This window comes from Eremomyces bilateralis (genome assembly GCF_010015585.1).
Source record: "Eremomyces bilateralis CBS 781.70 unplaced genomic scaffold P152scaffold_20, whole genome shotgun sequence".
Lineage (NCBI taxonomy): Eukaryota > Fungi > Ascomycota > Dothideomycetes > Eremomycetales > Eremomycetaceae > Eremomyces > Eremomyces bilateralis.
In genome coordinates, this window is record NW_022985086.1 from 249,166 (window position 1) to 266,353 (window position 17,188).

A 17,188-nucleotide genomic window follows, 5' to 3' on the forward strand; every position below is an offset into this window, starting at 1 on the left:
CGGCGGAGTGGTCGGGGGAGTAAAAGGGGAGGTGACGGCGGAAGAGGGCGAGGTCTTCGGGGTCGTTGGAGAGGAGGGTCTCGTGCGCGCCGTCTTTTGCTTCTTTGGCACGCACGTCAGCGCCGAAGCCGATGGAGCCGCTGCTGATCCGGCTGAGAATCATCTTGTGCAGCCCGATGAACGCCCCCGTGAAGATGAAGAGGATGTTGTCCGTCCGCACGTTGAACACCTCCCCTTTCCCCCCGCCGCCGCCGCCGCCCATGTTCGAGCTCGTGTTCACACTTCCGGACACCGGATTCGATGGAAACCCCGGCCCTGGCCCCCCCCCGCTCTGCCCACCCCGTGAACCACTCCCCCCCTTCTCCGGCTTCGCATGTATCTGCAATGTTGTCCCCTCTACAATCTTCAACAATGCCTGCTGCACTCCTTCCCCACCAACATCCCTTCCCCCCGTGACCCGCCGCGTCGCGATCTTATCGATCTCATCTAGCACGATGATGCCCCGCTCGGCGCGCGTGACATCGTAGTCGGCGGCGGCGAGCAGGCGGGCGACGCAGACGTCGGCGTCCTCGCCGATGTAGCCGGCTTGGGTGAAGGGGGTGCAGTCGGAGATGGAGAAGGGGACATCGAGGGCACGGGCGAGGGTTTTGGCGAGGAGGGTTTTGCCGACGCCGGTGGGGCCAAGGAGGAGGACGTTGGATTTCTCGAGGGTGGGAGGCTCGGGGAGGGTGGGTTGGGGGTGGAGAGGATGGGTTTGGGAAGCTTCGGAGAGGATGACGTGAGGGTTTAAGGGACGTCGGGAATGGGCGTGGCGAGGTGGCTGGTCATGGCGGATATCGTCGTCGATGGCAGGGTAGAATTGCGTGGTTTGCTGGTCAGGGAATTCATCTAGATATCAAACATCAGTCACTGCACCGCAATCCAATCGAGCATCCATACGATCCGTACCTTCAACCGGATGCCGCCCCAATTCCCTCCTTGCCTGCTGCGCCGCCATCTCCTCCACCTCCGCATCCCTCCTCTCCAGCTCCCTCACCCGCTGATAATGATTATACACCGCGACACTCAACACCTTCTTCGCGCGCTCCTGCCCCACCACAAACTGATCCAAATGCTCCTTCAGCACTCGTGGCGTGATCCTCGGCGCCCCGACCGTCGACACCCCGTCCAGCGGCCCCCCCGTCGGTCCTCCCGGCTCGTAGACCCCGGTGAACGGCTGGTTATTGAAGTCGGAGCGCGAGAAGTGGCCAGAGGGGACGCGGGGGGTGGTGGAGAGGTGGCGTGCTGCAGGGCGACGGGTACGGGCATGGAGGGGAGGGGAGGGGAGAGGAGCTGTGGATCGGAGGGAGGCGAGGGCGATGTAGGTGAGGCGGGCTTGGGGGGAGATGGGCATGGTGGAGATGATGGGTGGAACACGGCGAGCGGTCATGCGGAGGGACGATGAGAGTTTATCCTGATATGGAGATGGGAGGTCAAGTTGAAGCATGCATCCGAACCGGTCGGTATGTCGAGCTCCGAGAAGGGAGAGCGGGGTGAAACTGGGCGGTGAGTACGGAGTGACAAGTGATAAAGAACGTCCGGATGTAGATGGGGGTGTAACTTCAAGGCTGGAGTTTCATCTTAAGTCGGGTTGAATTCTACCATCTCAGACTCAAGAAGCCGTATCAAAGAATGGTCCATATCAAAGGTAGGGGAAGAGATAAAGAGCAGGAGAGTTGCAGTAGAAACGTGTTGACTGCTCCCCTCGAAGCTCATCTGACCAACGAGCAGAGCTCCCAGTTCTGTCTCATTGCTTCTCACTCAGTCTTATGGAACACCACTTATTACTGGGATTCGACGGGAACTATACCGTATCAAGAGCAGTGGGGGAATGGAAATTATGACGTTGAATTGACAGAGGAGACAATTGTTGTGAAGGCCATCCTCAACATCTTGTACAACATTTCAACAAAGTTCCTGTCGCCTCCATCTTGCGATCAATTTATACCTGTCCTTGCCCTGATACTTCCGATAAAACGGAAGATTGCTCTGGTTCGTATCTGAGAGTTGTAAATCTTCCTTTTTCTCGTGTGCTTTTTCCATTCATAAAGTTGAAGTTTCACGTACTTGTCTCTCCAGCCCCGCGCCTTGTCATACGGACATGACAGAACAGACAATGAGCGGCCCAAACGGCCAATTGCCTGGCGATGGCACTGGTGCGTCTATCCTCGGAAAAAATAACTTGATATGTGGATGAAATACTAAAAAAAGGTTCAGGCGTCCTCGCAATCGACCCTTGGCTTGCCCCATTCAAAGACGCGCTTCGACATCGGTTCAGCAAAGCGCAGGAATGGATCAAGAAACTCGACGAGACCGAAGGAGGATTGGACCAATTTAGCAAGGTACGTATTATTCCTTCGTCGTGATGCGCCGGAATTGACGAGTAATAGGGGTTCGAGCGCTATGGTCTCAATGTTCAGAGCAACAACGACATCATATATCGAGAATGGGCTCCAAACGCCACAGAGGCATACCTTATCGGCGACTTCAGTATGTACACCGGGTCTGAGCATATTCCAGAAATTAATCGACGATAGACAACTGGGACCGGAATTCCCACCCCATGAAGAAGAACGACTTTGGTGTCTGGGAGATCACCCTCCCCGCCCAAAACGGCGAGCCAGCAATTCCCCACGACTCCAAACTCAGAGTACGATCCTCCCGCCTTCCTTAAGGTATCCAAAGCTAACCCCCCAGTTATCTCTTGTTGCCCCCGACCACCCCGAACGTCTCGAACGCATCCCCGCCTGGATCACCCGCGTCACCCAAGACCTCACCATCTCCCCCGTCTACGAAGCCCGCTTCTGGAACCCTCCGCAGTCCTCCCGCTATGTCTTCAAGAATCCGCGACCCTCGAAACCTATCTCCGCCCGCATCTACGAAGCGCATGTCGGCATCTCTTCTCCCGATCCCAAGGTCGCCACCTACAAGGAGTTCACGCAGAACGTGCTCCCGCGGATCAACCATCTTGGGTACAACGTCATCCAGCTGATGGCGATCATGGAGCATGCATACTACGCGAGCTTCGGGTATCAGATCAATTCGTTCTTCGCGGCAAGCTCGCGGTACGGGCCGCCGGATGATCTGAAGGAGTTGATTGACACGGCGCATGGGATGGGAATCACGGTGCTGTTGGACGTAGTGCATTCGCATGCGTCGAAGAATGTGTTGGACGGGTTGAATGGGTTCGATGGGACGGATCATTTGTATTTTCACTCCGGGGCGAAGGGTAATCACGAGCTGTGGGACTCAAGGTTGTTTAACTACGGGCATCATGAGGTGCTGCGGTTCCTGTTGAGCAACTTGCGGTTTTGGATGGAGGAATACCAGTTTGATGGATTCCGGTTTGATGGCGTGACTAGCATCCTCTACAAGCACCATGGCATTGGCTAGTGAGTCATCCCACTGCTTCATTGGAACCCTCACTGACACTTTCCAGCGGCTTCTCCGGTGGATATCACGAGTATTTCGGCGACACCGTCGACGAAGAAGGCGTCGTCTACCTGATGCTCGCCAACGAGCTGTTGCACAAACTCTACCCCGACTCCATCACTATCGCGGAAGATGTCTCGGGCATGCCGGCGCTCTGCATGTCGCTCGCACTGGGGGGAATCGGCTTCGACTACCGTCTGGCCATGGCCATCCCCGACATGTACATCAAGCTCCTTAAGGAAAAGCAAGACATCGATTGGGACATGGGCAACTTGGTCTTCACGCTCACCAACCGGCGAGACAAGGAGAAGACCATTGCATACGCTGAAAGCCATGATCAAGCGTACGTCTCCCTCTCTTCAATCCGTCTCCCAAACTAACCTCTCCAGCCTCGTCGGCGACAAAACCCTCCTCATGTGGCTCTGCGACGCCGAAATGTACACGCACATGTCCGTCCTCTCCCCACTCACCCCGACCATCGACCGTGGCCTCTCCCTCCACAAGCTCATCCGCCTCCTCACCCACGGCCTCGGCGGCGAAGGCTACCTCAACTTCGAAGGCAACGAATTCGGCCACCCCGAATGGCTCGATTTCCCGCGCGACGGCAATGGCAACTCCTTCCACTACGCCCGCCGCCAGTTCAACCTCATCGACGACCCGTTGCTGCGCTACCGCTTCCTGAACGACTTCGACGCGAAGATGCAGCATACCGAGGAGAAATATCACTGGTTGGCGGCGGACCCCGCGTTTGTCAGCTTGAAGCACGAGGGCGATAAGGTCATCGTCTTCGAGCGCGCGGGCCTCCTGTGGATCTTCAACTTCCACCCCTCCTCCAGCTTCGCGGACTATCGCGTTGGGGTTGAGACGCCTGGCACGTATCGAGTTATCCTCAACAGCGACGCGAAGGAGTTCGGAGGGCATGGGAGGGTGGAGGAGGGGACACGGTTCTTCACGACGGCATTTACGTGGAATGGGAGGAAGAACTTTTTGCAGGCATATATTCCCAGTCGGTCGGCGGTGGTGTTGGCGCTGGAGAATACGTTGTGAGAAGGGGTCTTTTCTATGGGGTGGGCTAGGGACGAGATGGGTTAGGGACTGGAAGTAAGATATTGTAATAGATTCATAGCATGAATCGAATGAGGGATTTTCCATGTCTTTTTATCGAATTCATAATAGTATTGAACGGCTCGATATGCATCAAATGTACGGAGTAGGAACGTATAGATCGCCAGCCCATCATTGTTCCAACATCAGTCATTGCATTGGTGCCAGTTTTATTCAGTGTAATTCTATGCTCATTTCACAGAAATTTTTGACATAATGAATAAAGAATCTTTAACTGTGATCTTAGTCAATTAGATGTCAGGATATTAGTTATCACCTTTAGAACCAACCTGAATACATGATAGTAGAAGAAATGAACAGTAACTACCACTAAAGTATCTCTCAACAATCGCCTTCCCCCAATGTCACTTCTCAAGATAGAATCTCTGCTCTCTACTCAAATAGATAATTGCAACTCGCTATCTAAATAAGCTGGAAATACATATCAAATAACTATAAATAATTTCCTACAGCCCTAAGATAGGGTAGCGGGACAGGGGTCGGCTACCAGCGACCAGGGGAGCGATCCAAAAAACACCACCCATCTCGTCCCGAGATCAGCGGAAACCATCTTTGATATACCTCACTCCTCGCGTCATGAAATGCTCGTAGATAATGACTTAAGCTTATGAAATTAGACCTGATTGCCTTGTCCGTGAAAGCTGAGACGGAACTAACACGATCGAACCGCATTGTGCAGTCGCAACTCGGTTCAGCCCAACGTGTTACTCACTTCGCCCCTCCCCTCTTTCCCCTCATCCATATGATCTCACGACGACAAACACTTCTCACACGCATCGCGATGATTTTGATTGATCCCATTGAATTGCGCTACCTATCCTATCCCCTCCCTCTACGAACACGCATGTCTCTGATCTCATAATTCTCATGCTTGACAACGCCTGCTGTGCATGTTCTTCACTCGGAGTTTCGCCAGTGAGACGCAGCAGTACGTGGTGCTGTGAAAGCGCCGTGGCACGATATCAGACCCGGGGACTCGTCAACCTCTTGTGAGCAGGCTCTCATCGAAGCTGGCCTTCAAACAGAAAAGAGAACCGGAAACCTGAAAGAAATTATTGCTGGACGCATTCTATTGGGATACCTTCGCCTCGCGACAGTCAGATATCGAAGTGGGTGTTATGATAGCTCCTCCAAGACATCAGACCCGAGTCTCCGAACTCGTGAGAGCAGGCTCTTGCTGAAGCAGGCCTTCATAACAGAAAAGAAACCCAGACCCAAAAAAGAAAATATTGGTGGAAACAGCCATTGTGAGGCTCTCACTCCGAAACGTCTGCGGCAGTCCGATCAAAGTGGGCTGTGATGGCCCCATTCCACGATATCAGACCCGCATCTCCAATCGCATGAGAGACCCTCAGAAAAGAAACCCTGAAACACAAATATTAGTCGGAGCATGCCATATGCGATGCTCGCACCCCCAAAATCCTTGTGTCAGATACTGAACTGGGTGTGTGATACCCCGTTCTCGATATCACACCTCATCTGTGCATGCCATCATCAAAGCATGCAATTCATATCGATTCACTCGAAAAACTCATTGGTTAATCGGATACAATGTCCATGAGTGAAGGCACCGTTCATGGATATCAGGCACATCCATCGGCATTCATTCGCTCGCTCGTTCTCTTATCCAATCATTCGTCGTTGCGTTGTTGCTCCATACTCTTGCATGGGTTGAGTGTATATACCCGATTCGTCATCATGGGGACGCTTCGACTTCTGTATCTCTCGCGCCTTCCTCCTTTCGCTTTTTTCTTTGCTCCCAGTACTGCGACCCACGACTGAGGAGCGGCCTTTCATCATATTCCGAATCATGATCCTCGACCTCACAATCCTCCTGACAAGTTTCCTCACGCCTCAAAGTGGCACCTTGACCCCGCACCGCACTTGGTACTTGAGCAGACATCTGATGGGCGCGCATCGTCTCCTGGAATCGAAGGTTCATGATTTCGTAGAATTCCTCGTTCGAGATTGGTCCTGGTCCCTGGCGCCGGAAAGCTGGGTGCACCATGCCGTCAACAATACGGCCTGGTAGGTCACTTTCTCTGGACTGGCCCTCACTTCGACCTAGATGGGTCTCACCATGTTGATGGCGGACATCTCGGTGACGGAGGTGTTGGTCATGAATATCTTCTGCACGGCTCTCGGGCCCCTCACGTTGCGCAGTCAGTCCACACTCTTGCGCCTGTTTAGGCTGGTCCTCCTCACGACTTCCAGAAACACTCGGAACACTCAGCGCATTCTGACCAGACTGGGTACCGAGTCGAGGATGGATAATTGTGGGCCCGACGATGTTGGACACTTGTAGAGGGGACTGAGGAAGCTCCGGCGGGGGTCCAGAAAAAAATGAAGAATATCGTGGGATTTGATCCCGCACCTGTGGAGTAGGTGTATCTGCTTGAGCGGACGGGGTAACCGGGGCGACCGGACCACGTGGAGTGAACTTGTGGTCTGGCGTCCGGTGCTTCTCCGCCCACGCCAGCACCGCAGCACGAGGATCCGAAACTGGATATGCCCCAGGTACGGTCGGCGTGGAAGGAGTGCCCCGTACGGAAGGGATAATTCTCCTCGGAATCTGCGACGGGGACACATTTTGCCCGGGACAGGCATTCTGTCCGCCACCCACATTCGCACCGGTCGCTACGTTTTGCTTCGGAGCCAACCCCAGACGCCCCAATCGTGGGATTGCCGGAGGAGATATATTTGCTGCGGGACTCTGCGGAGTGAACACGTAACGTGGAATTATAGATCCAGTGGACTCCACCCATCGGCCCTCCAATTTCGCCAGAGTCTCATCTCGGCCTCCTGAATTTGTTGCGGGCGATTCAGGAGCCGGAACACCTTCGCCTCTCCAGAATGACATCCTAGTTCGTGGACTGCCCCGCGCTGTGGGATCAGTGCGGACTTGTCGCTCGATGATCTCCCTGTCGACATCTTCCCAGATCTTTCGTTCAGTGTCGGTTCGTGGATGAAAACGGTCAGATAAAGCCGGAATATCTGTGAACGGTTTGAACCATGGCTCATATGCACCGCGCGACTCATCGGAGCTTGGCTGAATGGCTTCGCGATGTTGGGCAAGATTGGCTGAACGGGGCTGTTCGTTACGTGGAGTAGCACTGAATCGTCCCGGAACGCGTGACGGAGACTGAATGCCACTCGGAGAAATATTGCCATGCACACGAGTGTCCGACTGAGGCGGGGGCTCTTTTGGAGAAGAGCCGACCCCTCTCAGAAGGAAAGGAATCGGAGTCTCAGAGCCACTCGGAGCACTATTATCATGTACCGCCGTATACGGCTGAGGCTGGGGATCTCTCTGGACAACACCGCGATTTCTTGGGATTGACAACTCGGATTGATCCGACGGTGGTGCGACACTGCGGTACCAGGTTGGGCTCTCAGATTCCCCCCGGGAAATTGTTAAGGGGCGGGGAATATCTGCGGCTTCAGGGTCAAATGGCGGCATCTCTTGAATTCCACTTGGGCGAAGATTCTGTTGAGATGCACGCGGTGTCTTCTCCCCTTCGGACTCGGAATCACTGCTGGAATCAAATTCATACTGTCGCGGTGCGAAGGGTGAACCGAGTGGTGTCGTTGATGCAGTCTCCAATGGATGACTTGGCGTGGCAGGCTCAACTTGTGCGAAGGCTCGCTGCTGAGCGATGGATGGCCGTGGCGTACGCTCGCGATCAATTGGTGTGGGAGAACGATATTCATCGGGTTGTTCCACTACGAAACGCGGCCTACGAACCGGAGATCCTCGAGTAAGGTCCAGCGACAACTCTTCGGGACCATCCCAATCCTCCCCGTCGTATTGAGGGTCGGACAGCGCCCGAGTCCCAGTTGCAGGGTTGGCCGCGAATGGGCTCGGAAGGGGTGCCGGAACTGCAGACTCTTGATCCTCATCGTACAGCTGGTCGAAAGTGAACCCATGACCGCCAGCTCGATGGATGGCTGCACAATGTCTCGGGATGGGTGACTGAACTGGAAAATATTCTCTCTCCTCATCATACAGGGGGTCGTAAGGAAGGGAAGCAGGCGGTGGACCACGGTTTTGCGAAGAGCTTGGAACTGACGTCCCACTGGCGAAGCCGGGATTGAAGCTTTGTGGTGCCGTTGCTATTCGGAGCGCCGGACGAATATCCCTACCTCCATCCAAGTCTTGTCCATTTGCGAGTGATGGATGAGGGAGGAATGATTGATGTGCATAATGAGCCAGACGATGGGCTGGTTGATTTAACGAAATCGGCGATGCGGGACGAGGGACTGGACGATTTAGCCCAATCGAAGACACTGGCCGAAGTAGTCGGGGGCTTTCTCCAAAGTCGGGAGTGATATGGATTCCCTCCACTTCGGGATGAGGCTCGATTGACCTTTGGGATGCAGGCAGACCGGGCTGGTTCTCCCCGGCGTGCTGTTGCTCCCAATTCTCTATGAACTTAGCAATCGCGTTCTCGGTGGACTGAGTAAGGCCACGCCGGAAGTCCTGAGTCATCTTGAGCTCCCGTTGCCTGATTACTTGATCGATTGCTTCCAGCAATTTTTCAGAGAACTCGACTGGCCTGGATGGTTCCAGAGGGACCGGAACTTCTGGTTCGGTCACCACACGTCTTAACTGTGCTGGCGGCGGAGGAGGAACAGGATTGGAAGGCCATGGTTGAGAGGACTGGGGCGGTTCTGCACCCCGGAGCGCCTCACTGGTACGAGTTCGCCTCAAATTGTTTTGCAACGAGAACGGCATTGGCTGTCCGCTCGCTGATTCCTTGAGGTTGGTCGTGGTCCTCGAAGCCCTCAAATGCGGGCGCTGCCCACGGGGTGTCTGCGTGAGAGGACTAGAGCCGTGTGGAATCTCGTGGTGTTCCCCTCGAATCTTGATCTTATGGTTCGGAAGGCCAATTGGGTTGGAGATTGACCGCTTGTTAATCCACGGTTTCTGCTGCGTACTAGGATCCGCAGCCGACTTCAGGAAAGGAAGAGTCAGTCTGGTACGTTTTCGTGCTGGTGTCTTTCCTTGACTTCTAGTTGCATCGCTAGAAGTTTTGCCTCTCTGGCTACTAGATGCATAGCTCGGAGTTTTGGGTACTTGAGGAGGGGAGCGCCACCATTGCACTGGTATGTTTGGGCCTGTCCCTTGACTGCTCGTTGCATCGATCGGAGTGCGCGGCTCTTGAGAAAACCAACTCCACTTCATCTGCCCTAAACTTAGAGGACGTTCCTCATCCTCCGGCAACGTCCCGAACGAGGGGGAAGGTGCCGAGCCCGGTGTACTCGGCACACTAGGAGTAAGGGGCGGAGCATCAATCAGCCTTAGGGACTGATGATAGGTGTCGAACGCTGAGTTCAGCCCTCCGTACAAAACAGAGTCTCGGTACGGCTCTTCTCGCTGTACACTTGCAACCTCACTCCGTCTAGCTCGAACCACTTGTTCTCTCAAAGCTGCATCCGTCGGCACCTCGACTGGGACTGTTTGCCCAGTCGTGTCTCCGATTTGAGATTCTTCGGCTTCGGCAGATCTAAGGATTGGCAATTTTGGACTTCCATCATGCAGCGACTGCGTACTTCCTGGAATATCAGGAAGCTCACAGTTAGGTGGTGGCCCCCTCGCTTCCGGAAAAGCCCCTTGTCGAGCCAGGGATTGAGGTGGGTTCGGAGGATGTGGTTGTGACCGGGGGCGGGGAAGCAGCGGAGGAGGAGGGCGCTGGTGAGGTTGGCGGGAATCGTCAGTGGAAGCCTCTTCAGGCTCCTCGCATTCTCGCGGCGGTCCAGTGGCTTTCGGCAAGGCCTGTCCCTTAGCAGGGGATGGAGGAGGTGGGTTAGGCGGCTGTGGTTGCGGACGGGGCCGTGGAGGCGGCGGTGGTGGACGTGGGCGTGGTTGACGTGGGGAGTCAGGGGGAATCACTTCCAAGTCCGGCCTCAGCGGCGGAAAGAGCTGCCCTGGTTCTCCGAGAGACGCATACCTCACTGGCCCATCTCTTGGCGTTTGACGGCGGTCTCCTGCATCTTGAGGAACGTATGGTTCGCTATACGTATCACCTGCTGCCGTATAAGCATTGTCCGCTTTGGCTTTGGTATTGGCCTCTTTAACAGGTCTCGCGGCTGCCTCGCGCGCCGCAACTCGCTCTTGATGGCTGTTGATCTCCTCCGGAGAGTAGCTATACTGTAACGGATCTCGCGAGAACTCGGCGACTTGGAGATCATGTGGGTGCTGCCGCATCCTCACAGCCTCATTATGGGCCTCCCGATCATTTGCGCTAGGACAACTTTCAGCATTGTGGCCGTTCAATTTACACCACGTGCAGCCCCTGAATATGAGTTGAAGGGTCCAAAAAGGCTGGGAACACAAAGGGCAACTTACTGCTGCAAGAATACATCATTATTGGGCAGACGGGCCGCTTGCGCGGGCTGCTGGTAGGTGGGAATCGGGGGTGGTGGGCTGGATGACTGTCAGTCCCATTTCACAAAGATGTGCAAGCCAACAATCGCATCGCTGGACAATCGCACAAAGCCCGAAAATTCGGACACAGCATGGAAAGACGTACCTGAGGGCCTGTCCCCGAGCTACTTCATAGAGGCGGGTCTCAAACGCATTCTCCCCCCGTGCCAACGTAGCGATCGGAGTGAGCCCCTCATCAGATCTTTTCCTCAGCAGGATCTTCTTCACCTAAAGGTGACACGGGGAATTGTTAGCGATTGAGGTCTCTCACACTGGGTTCGTAGTGATTGAGATATCGCCGTCAACATCGGGACATTCCGCCGGTGAGCGGCCGAACAGAAAAGTGCGACCCACGCGACAGTGAGGTCAGTGAGTTAGAACGCACAACTTACCATTTTCTTTCCTTTTTTCCCCATAGCGGCTACAAAGGGGCTTTCAGCTTCCTGTTCGATGCTAATTGAACGAAATTCTCGTTCTTCTGGGTTATCCCGGTTGAACGAAATAGTGGTGTGCAGCTCTGACGCTACCACAACTCGGTCAAACCAACAGTCCTCCCCCACAATGAGAAAGTACGGAAGGCAAGAAAACGATCGGGGGTTAAAACATTATTAGTCGATGATGATAAGGAGCATTGGGGGAATAACGCAATGTTTTTCAAGAAGAAAAGGCGGAGATGTCGGGAAGTGGTCGCAACAGACAACCAGTCGATGATTTCTCTCGAAGCAAAAGAGCTCAATCAATGTCTGCAGTTCTTCGCGAAGATGATGGCGATCAGTGCAGCAGTATAAAGTTTCTTAAAGAGTAGGATGGTTATTGATTGAGTCAGAAGGTGGTGTTGTGCGATAGGAGATTGGGAAGGATGGTGAAAGAGATTCAGGACGAAGCCGCAGAAGAGGAACGAAAACAGTGTGCGAAGAATGCTCATCCACAATTGAAACAGTTACGGAATTGAGTTCTGAACGAGTGCAGCGAACTGTGAATATCTGCAGAGGAGCTCACGAAGACGAATTTACTTCATCACAAGAGTTTCACCATGCTGATCAGGGGAGGATCGGTGGAAGCCCAATATCGACCAGAACTACGGCCATGGACAGCATTTCGTGGGCATACGGCAGATGGCTTGATCGAGTCCATAGCATTAGGTCAATTCCATGTGCAAATCCACGTCACTTCCACTTTGCTCGATTCATTTCCCAATGGGCCAGGCACCCATTTCAGTGTCTACTCAGGGGCTGTCACTATTTCGCGGGTATTTTGCGGATGAGAAGGACAAGCCCGTAGTGGCATGTCACGCCCTCCCCGGACCTCGCCCAGAAATTTTGGTCGTCCTCTGCATGTGGAGATCGCACAGTGAATATTACTAGAACATGTTCCCCCATGGTCTGCAATTGTGCCAAAGGCCATGAGGACTGGATCTGGGGGTCCGCACACTATCGCTCGGGGCACGTGGTAATCGCACAGTGAATATTAACCGTGGAGGCCTAGTTAGTTGGCGAACTGGATGTCATAAGTTCAGGAGGACTGGGTGAATGACTCTGCGGCGTTTCCAGAGCACGTGGGAATCCCAAGGAGGTTCAGCAGTGGATATTCATCATCATCAGTTTTCTAGATACTTTTCAGCCTGTGAACCTCTCATAATTGTAGGCAGGATAGACTGCCAGACCTGGTGATATTGATGAACAGTGTGTCACAATGGAATGAGCAGCGCAAGGAGTCTTCACACCATCAGCCATAACAAATAAATCTAATCCATGTATCATAGAAGTCACAATGTCACTCGCCCTCTATCAAGTTGGTAGAGGAACCCTTAACTGCTTATATAGATCGCAAATTATTCTCAACCGTGCTTTTCTATGAAACCTGTACTTTTCTTTCATTGGCAAAACATAACTGCAGAAGCCCGCCTCTCCTCACAACGGCGAAACTCCATACAGCGTGAACATACATCCAACCCACCCCACACCTAATCAGGCGCAGAGGCAGGCCGGCCTTCGTTCGATACAACGCTCCACGTTCCGTGGTCCCTAGTGTTACATTGCGCATTTTTTCGCGTGGTTGCCGTGCAGTGCCTAGAGAGCAGAGCCCATAGAGCGGAAATGAAATACAGAAGACTTGTACGCATCAATCAGGCGGGAGGCTCAAGCGGGTGGGGGGTGGAGTACGGTCGACGTCGAGCGCACAGCCGCCCCCTTCGCGAGCCCCAGCCGCCCACCAGCCGCTCACCAGCCGCTCACCAGCCGCGTCCACCAGCCACGCATCGATTCCTCAATATTAGACAATGGATTCAACTCTCGCATGCCAGCCAAACGCGGACGGGCCGACGGCTCTAAGCCTTCAGCCCAACCCTCGACAAGATGCCGTGTGGCTGCGACTTCTCCCCAAACACACCCAAGATATTCTTCCACACCTGCCCCGGCTCCTGACTCGCATCGATACCCGCCCAAATCCCGGTCCGCTGATAATATTTAACAACCGGGGCTGTCTGCTGATGATAGGTTGCCAGCCGCTTTGTGAGGGTCTCGGCATTGTCGTCGGAGCGCTGGATGAGGGGTTCGCCAGTCAGGTCGTCGGTCATGTTGGCCTTGGGGGGGTTGAAGATCTTGTGGTAGGAGCGGCCGCTGGCGGGGTGGATGAGGCGGCCGGTGATGCGGGCGACAAGGAGGGAGTCATCGATTTGGAGCTCGATGGCGTGCTTGAGGGCTTGCTTGCGGGCGGCAAGCATCTCGTCGAGTTTTTCGGCTTGGGTGACAGTGCGGGGGAAGCCATCGAGGATGAAGCTGGAGAGATGTTAATGGATGTTCATGTCGAAGGGTGATGCGTTCGGCTCCTGAAGGACTTACCCGCTCTTGCATTCCGGGTTCGTCTCGATCTCACTCTTGATCATGTTGACCATGATTTCGTCGCTGACTAGCCCACCGGCATCCATGATCTTCTTAGCTTCTCGGCCGAGGGGGGTTTTCTTTGCGACTTGGGCTCGTAACATGTCACCGGTAGCCTAACAGGATGTTAGCGGGTGCACCATCTGTCATGACCACCGAATCTTACCAGATGGCATGCACAGTACTTGTCCTTGATTCTTGGTGCCTGGGTTCCCTTGCCTGTAGATAACTCATGTCAGCTTCTATTCCGATAATGAAACAAACATAACGATCTCCAGCCCCGCGTAAATGCGTGGACGACGTCGCTGACCCGAAGATGTAAGCTGTCCTGGGCAAAGTCTACATACCTGCACCCGGAGGTCCGATCAAAATCATCCTCATCGATTCCGACGTCGATGAAGGCGCCTTATGAGCCAACTTAGACTCCAATTCCGCCACTCTCGACTCTAACCTCGTGACCAAATTCTTCAGGTCATCGACCTTAGATTCCGGAATCGGCGCCATTGCGTCTCTTCAACACACGCAACCAGCAATTCAACACCTCGGAACCAATCCACAACAACCTAGCACTTCTGACCTTCGAATGTCAACCGGGGCAGCAAAGGGGGATGGTGGGGGCACGAGACGCGGACGAGAGGATTGATGATGGATGATGGAGGAATAGGAACGAGGTTCAAGATTCGGCTCAGTTGGATTCTTGGGTGGTGAACTTTGGGTGAGGAGTGCAATCGAGCTAACGGAACTAAACCTAAGCAAGGTCGATGTGAACATTATTATCCGCTGCACAGACAAGCCTGCCGTCCCTCCGTCAATCCTTTGAGCCGATTGGTTCGGCCAATCGAGGTACCAGCTGGTGCCGATCGCTTTTCTTGTGAGAGGCTCTGAATCGTGCAGAATTGGTTTTCCTTTGCCGTTGGTCCTCGGAACAGAGTTGGGCACCTGGGCTTTTTCGTGATTTCGTGATGACGTGGGAATCTAGTAGGAGTTTGAAGATGGATGGTATGGTGCATTATTCAGGACTATGTACTTCCATACGGGTAATGAAGTTCTTCCACAGGGTATGTACTGTACGTGGATATCGAATCGATATTGGAATTGTCTGCATAACCAATCTATCTGAGCTTCTGAAGCTGGACTGGAGGATGACCGGTCCGGAGTCCATAACCCACGGCTAATATGATATTACACAATAGTACCATTTTGTAGTTGATCGCAATGTAAATGATGTGTGGTATATTCTACATTGTTTGGTAGACATCGGTTGGTCCTCAGCGATGTCAAGTATTAGGACCCAAGCTGCTGGATGGAGACGAAGAATATACCTGTCTCCCCTACATGTAATAAAATTCAACAGGACAATTTCGGATAATTCCTTTTCTACTCCAAATGTAGTCGATGAATAGATATCTACGGAATCCGGTATCTGGCTTAGATGTTGTTGAGGACTAGGGATGAGCTTAGCTGTACATTTCACCAGGTCAGTTTGTTGGAAAACATAGATTTCTCGTCCCAATGAGCAAGTTCCATTGGACTGCCTGGAATCGAGAACGAATACGCCAGCTTCAAAAGTACCTAGCTTCATAAGAAACGCTCCCACGCAAAGACCCTCCTGCGAACCCACCACCCTTCACCCATCACAAAAGAACTTACCACCCCCCTCATCTCTTCCGACTCGCCTTCCCACTCTGCACCGCATGCCTCGCCATAATCCTCTTCATCACATCACCGCCCCCGCTCTCCGCCGCCTGCACCGGCACGTAGTTGCTCCGCGGCGCCACGCTGTAGCTCGCCGCGTTGTTCTCCACGCGTGCGCGGTTCATGTACGTCGGCGTCGCGAGCAGCTGCTCGCGGCGGCGCGCGGCCGCTTGGGCTTGCAGGTCGGCGGAGAGGTCGGCAGAGGAAGGGGTGGGGTGGTGGCTGCGGGGGGTTTAGTATAAAGCATATAAAAAAGATGGGGAGGGGGAGGCGTACCTGGGGTCGTATTGGACTTGTTGGATGTCGCGTTTGCGGAAATCGGCGTTGCGGCGGAGGATCGGACGAGTCCATGCGGCGACGAGGCGGTCGGCTTGGCGCTTGATATCCGCCTGGGGGCGATTACTCTTCGTGTAAAAATGCGTGACCTTCCCGATGCCCGACGAGGTGAGCGACTCCGTCTTGATCGGGAGTCGCTCCAGCACGTCAAACAGCTGTTTCTGGATCTGGTAGGCGGGCAGGCTCCCGTCGGCGAGCGGCTCGAGGAAGAAGCGCACGGCTTCGAGCAGGTTGATGTCCGGGTCGACGAGCTCGGAGCCGAACTTGTCGCGGTTGAGGAGGCCGATTACGGCGGGGAGGAGCTCGAGTTTGTGGATGGCGGGCTTATTAGCTTCGCGGGCTTCGGCGTCAGCTTTGGCGGCTTCAATCATTTTGCCGCGCATGTTTTCGATCTCGCGGTCGATCATCGCTTCGAACTCCTGTGGAACCGATCAGTATCTGTAGGCGCCTCAAATTCGTTGGTAGATTCTTACCAAGCCCGACTGCTTCCCTCGCCTTGACGTACTCTTCAGTGCCTCATCCATCTTCCGATCTAACGCCCTCTTCCTCCTCTCCTTTGGCTCTAACTGCTCCTCATCCGTATCTACCTCCTTCTGCACCCTCCCCCTCTTCCTCTCCCCCTCCCCCTTCTTCTTCCTCTCTCTCCGACTTCCCTCCATCTGCGGCCCCCCCTCAAACTCTTCCTCTTCATCCTTCTTCCTCCTTACCTTCTTCTCCCGCCGTCCCTCTTTCCTCTTCCGCTTCGCCGGCTCCTCGTCGCCTTCGGTGCGCTTGCGCTTGTGCACGCCGAGCTGGGCGACGTTGGTCTCGTCGACGGCGACCGGGGCGTGCTCGTCGAGCGCGACTTTGGAGGGGTCGAAGTCTTGGATAAGGGCTTCATCGATGTCGGAGAGGACAGATTCAACGTCGGAAATATCGGAGGCGTTGTCGTCGATATCGGAGTCTTTGGGGTTGTTGGTTGAGGGTGCGTTAGGGGTGGCGGCGGCGCTGAGATCGCCATTTTGGGAGGGAGATGGAGCTTGACGCTCTTGGGAGGACTCGGAGTCGCTCATTTTGAGATGTGAAGATTTAGAGGTATCAGAGTGGTGGTGATAGTGAGGTCGTGAGGAGAGTAGGGGACGTGATGTTGATGCTTCAAACAAATTCCATGCGTTCCTTGTTGAGATTGGATGCCTGAGGAACAATTATGATACGGCACTAAGGCAACTATATATTGACGTGTTGCAGTTTACCCGAAGATCTACCAAGACCTCGA

At 54.1% G+C, this 17,188-nt stretch overlaps 5 protein-coding genes across 5 annotated transcripts in view; 1 reads left to right on the plus strand and 4 right to left on the minus strand.

Moving 5' to 3' along the window:
* P152DRAFT_508943 (uncharacterized protein) overlaps positions 1–1,710 on the minus strand; it is a gene marked incomplete at its 3' end in the record, with an annotated part of 2,426 nt that extends 716 nt beyond the window's left edge. Inside the window, exons 1-2 of the mRNA XM_033682606.1 lie at positions 949–1,710; positions 116–888 (exon numbers count right to left, since the gene is read on the minus strand). Coding sequence (XP_033531728.1) covers positions 116–888; positions 949–1,486 — 1,311 coding nt within the window. The 5' untranslated portion in view covers positions 1,487–1,710. The remainder of the gene's footprint in view (positions 1–115; positions 889–948) is intronic.
* Positions 1,711–1,770: 60 nt separating this feature from the next.
* On the plus strand, positions 1,771–4,715 carry P152DRAFT_460901 (1,4-alpha-glucan-branching enzyme). Its single transcript, XM_033680012.1, has 7 exons — positions 1,771–2,195; positions 2,257–2,381; positions 2,430–2,529; positions 2,577–2,689; positions 2,737–3,431; positions 3,479–3,814; positions 3,861–4,715. Exons 1-7 carry the CDS (start codon positions 2,141–2,143, stop codon positions 4,516–4,518), a joined length of 2,082 nt encoding a protein of 693 aa, XP_033531729.1. The 5' UTR covers positions 1,771–2,140; the 3' UTR covers positions 4,519–4,715.
* A 1,383-nt stretch (positions 4,716–6,098) lies between these two features.
* On the minus strand, positions 6,099–11,138 carry P152DRAFT_139808 (uncharacterized protein). The gene has a single exon (XM_033673839.1). It carries the CDS (start codon positions 10,802–10,804, stop codon positions 6,293–6,295), a length of 4,512 nt encoding a protein of 1,503 aa, XP_033531730.1. The 5' UTR covers positions 10,805–11,138; the 3' UTR covers positions 6,099–6,292.
* Positions 11,139–13,349: 2,211 nt separating this feature from the next.
* P152DRAFT_402031 (adenylate kinase 1) lies at positions 13,350–14,406 on the minus strand (the record flags this gene model as incomplete). Its single annotated transcript, XM_033676635.1, has 4 exons — positions 13,350–13,800; positions 13,864–14,018; positions 14,069–14,121; positions 14,250–14,406. 4 exons carry the CDS (start codon positions 14,404–14,406, stop codon positions 13,350–13,352), a joined length of 816 nt encoding a protein of 271 aa, XP_033531731.1.
* A 733-nt stretch (positions 14,407–15,139) lies between these two features.
* P152DRAFT_460903 (uncharacterized protein) lies at positions 15,140–16,597 on the minus strand. Its single transcript, XM_033680013.1, has 3 exons — positions 16,407–16,597; positions 15,874–16,352; positions 15,140–15,819 (listed from the first exon to the last, which is right to left on the minus strand). Exons 1-3 carry the CDS (start codon positions 16,590–16,592, stop codon positions 15,561–15,563), a joined length of 924 nt encoding a protein of 307 aa, XP_033531732.1. The 5' UTR covers positions 16,593–16,597; the 3' UTR covers positions 15,140–15,560.
* Positions 16,598–17,188: the final 591 nt, after the last annotated feature.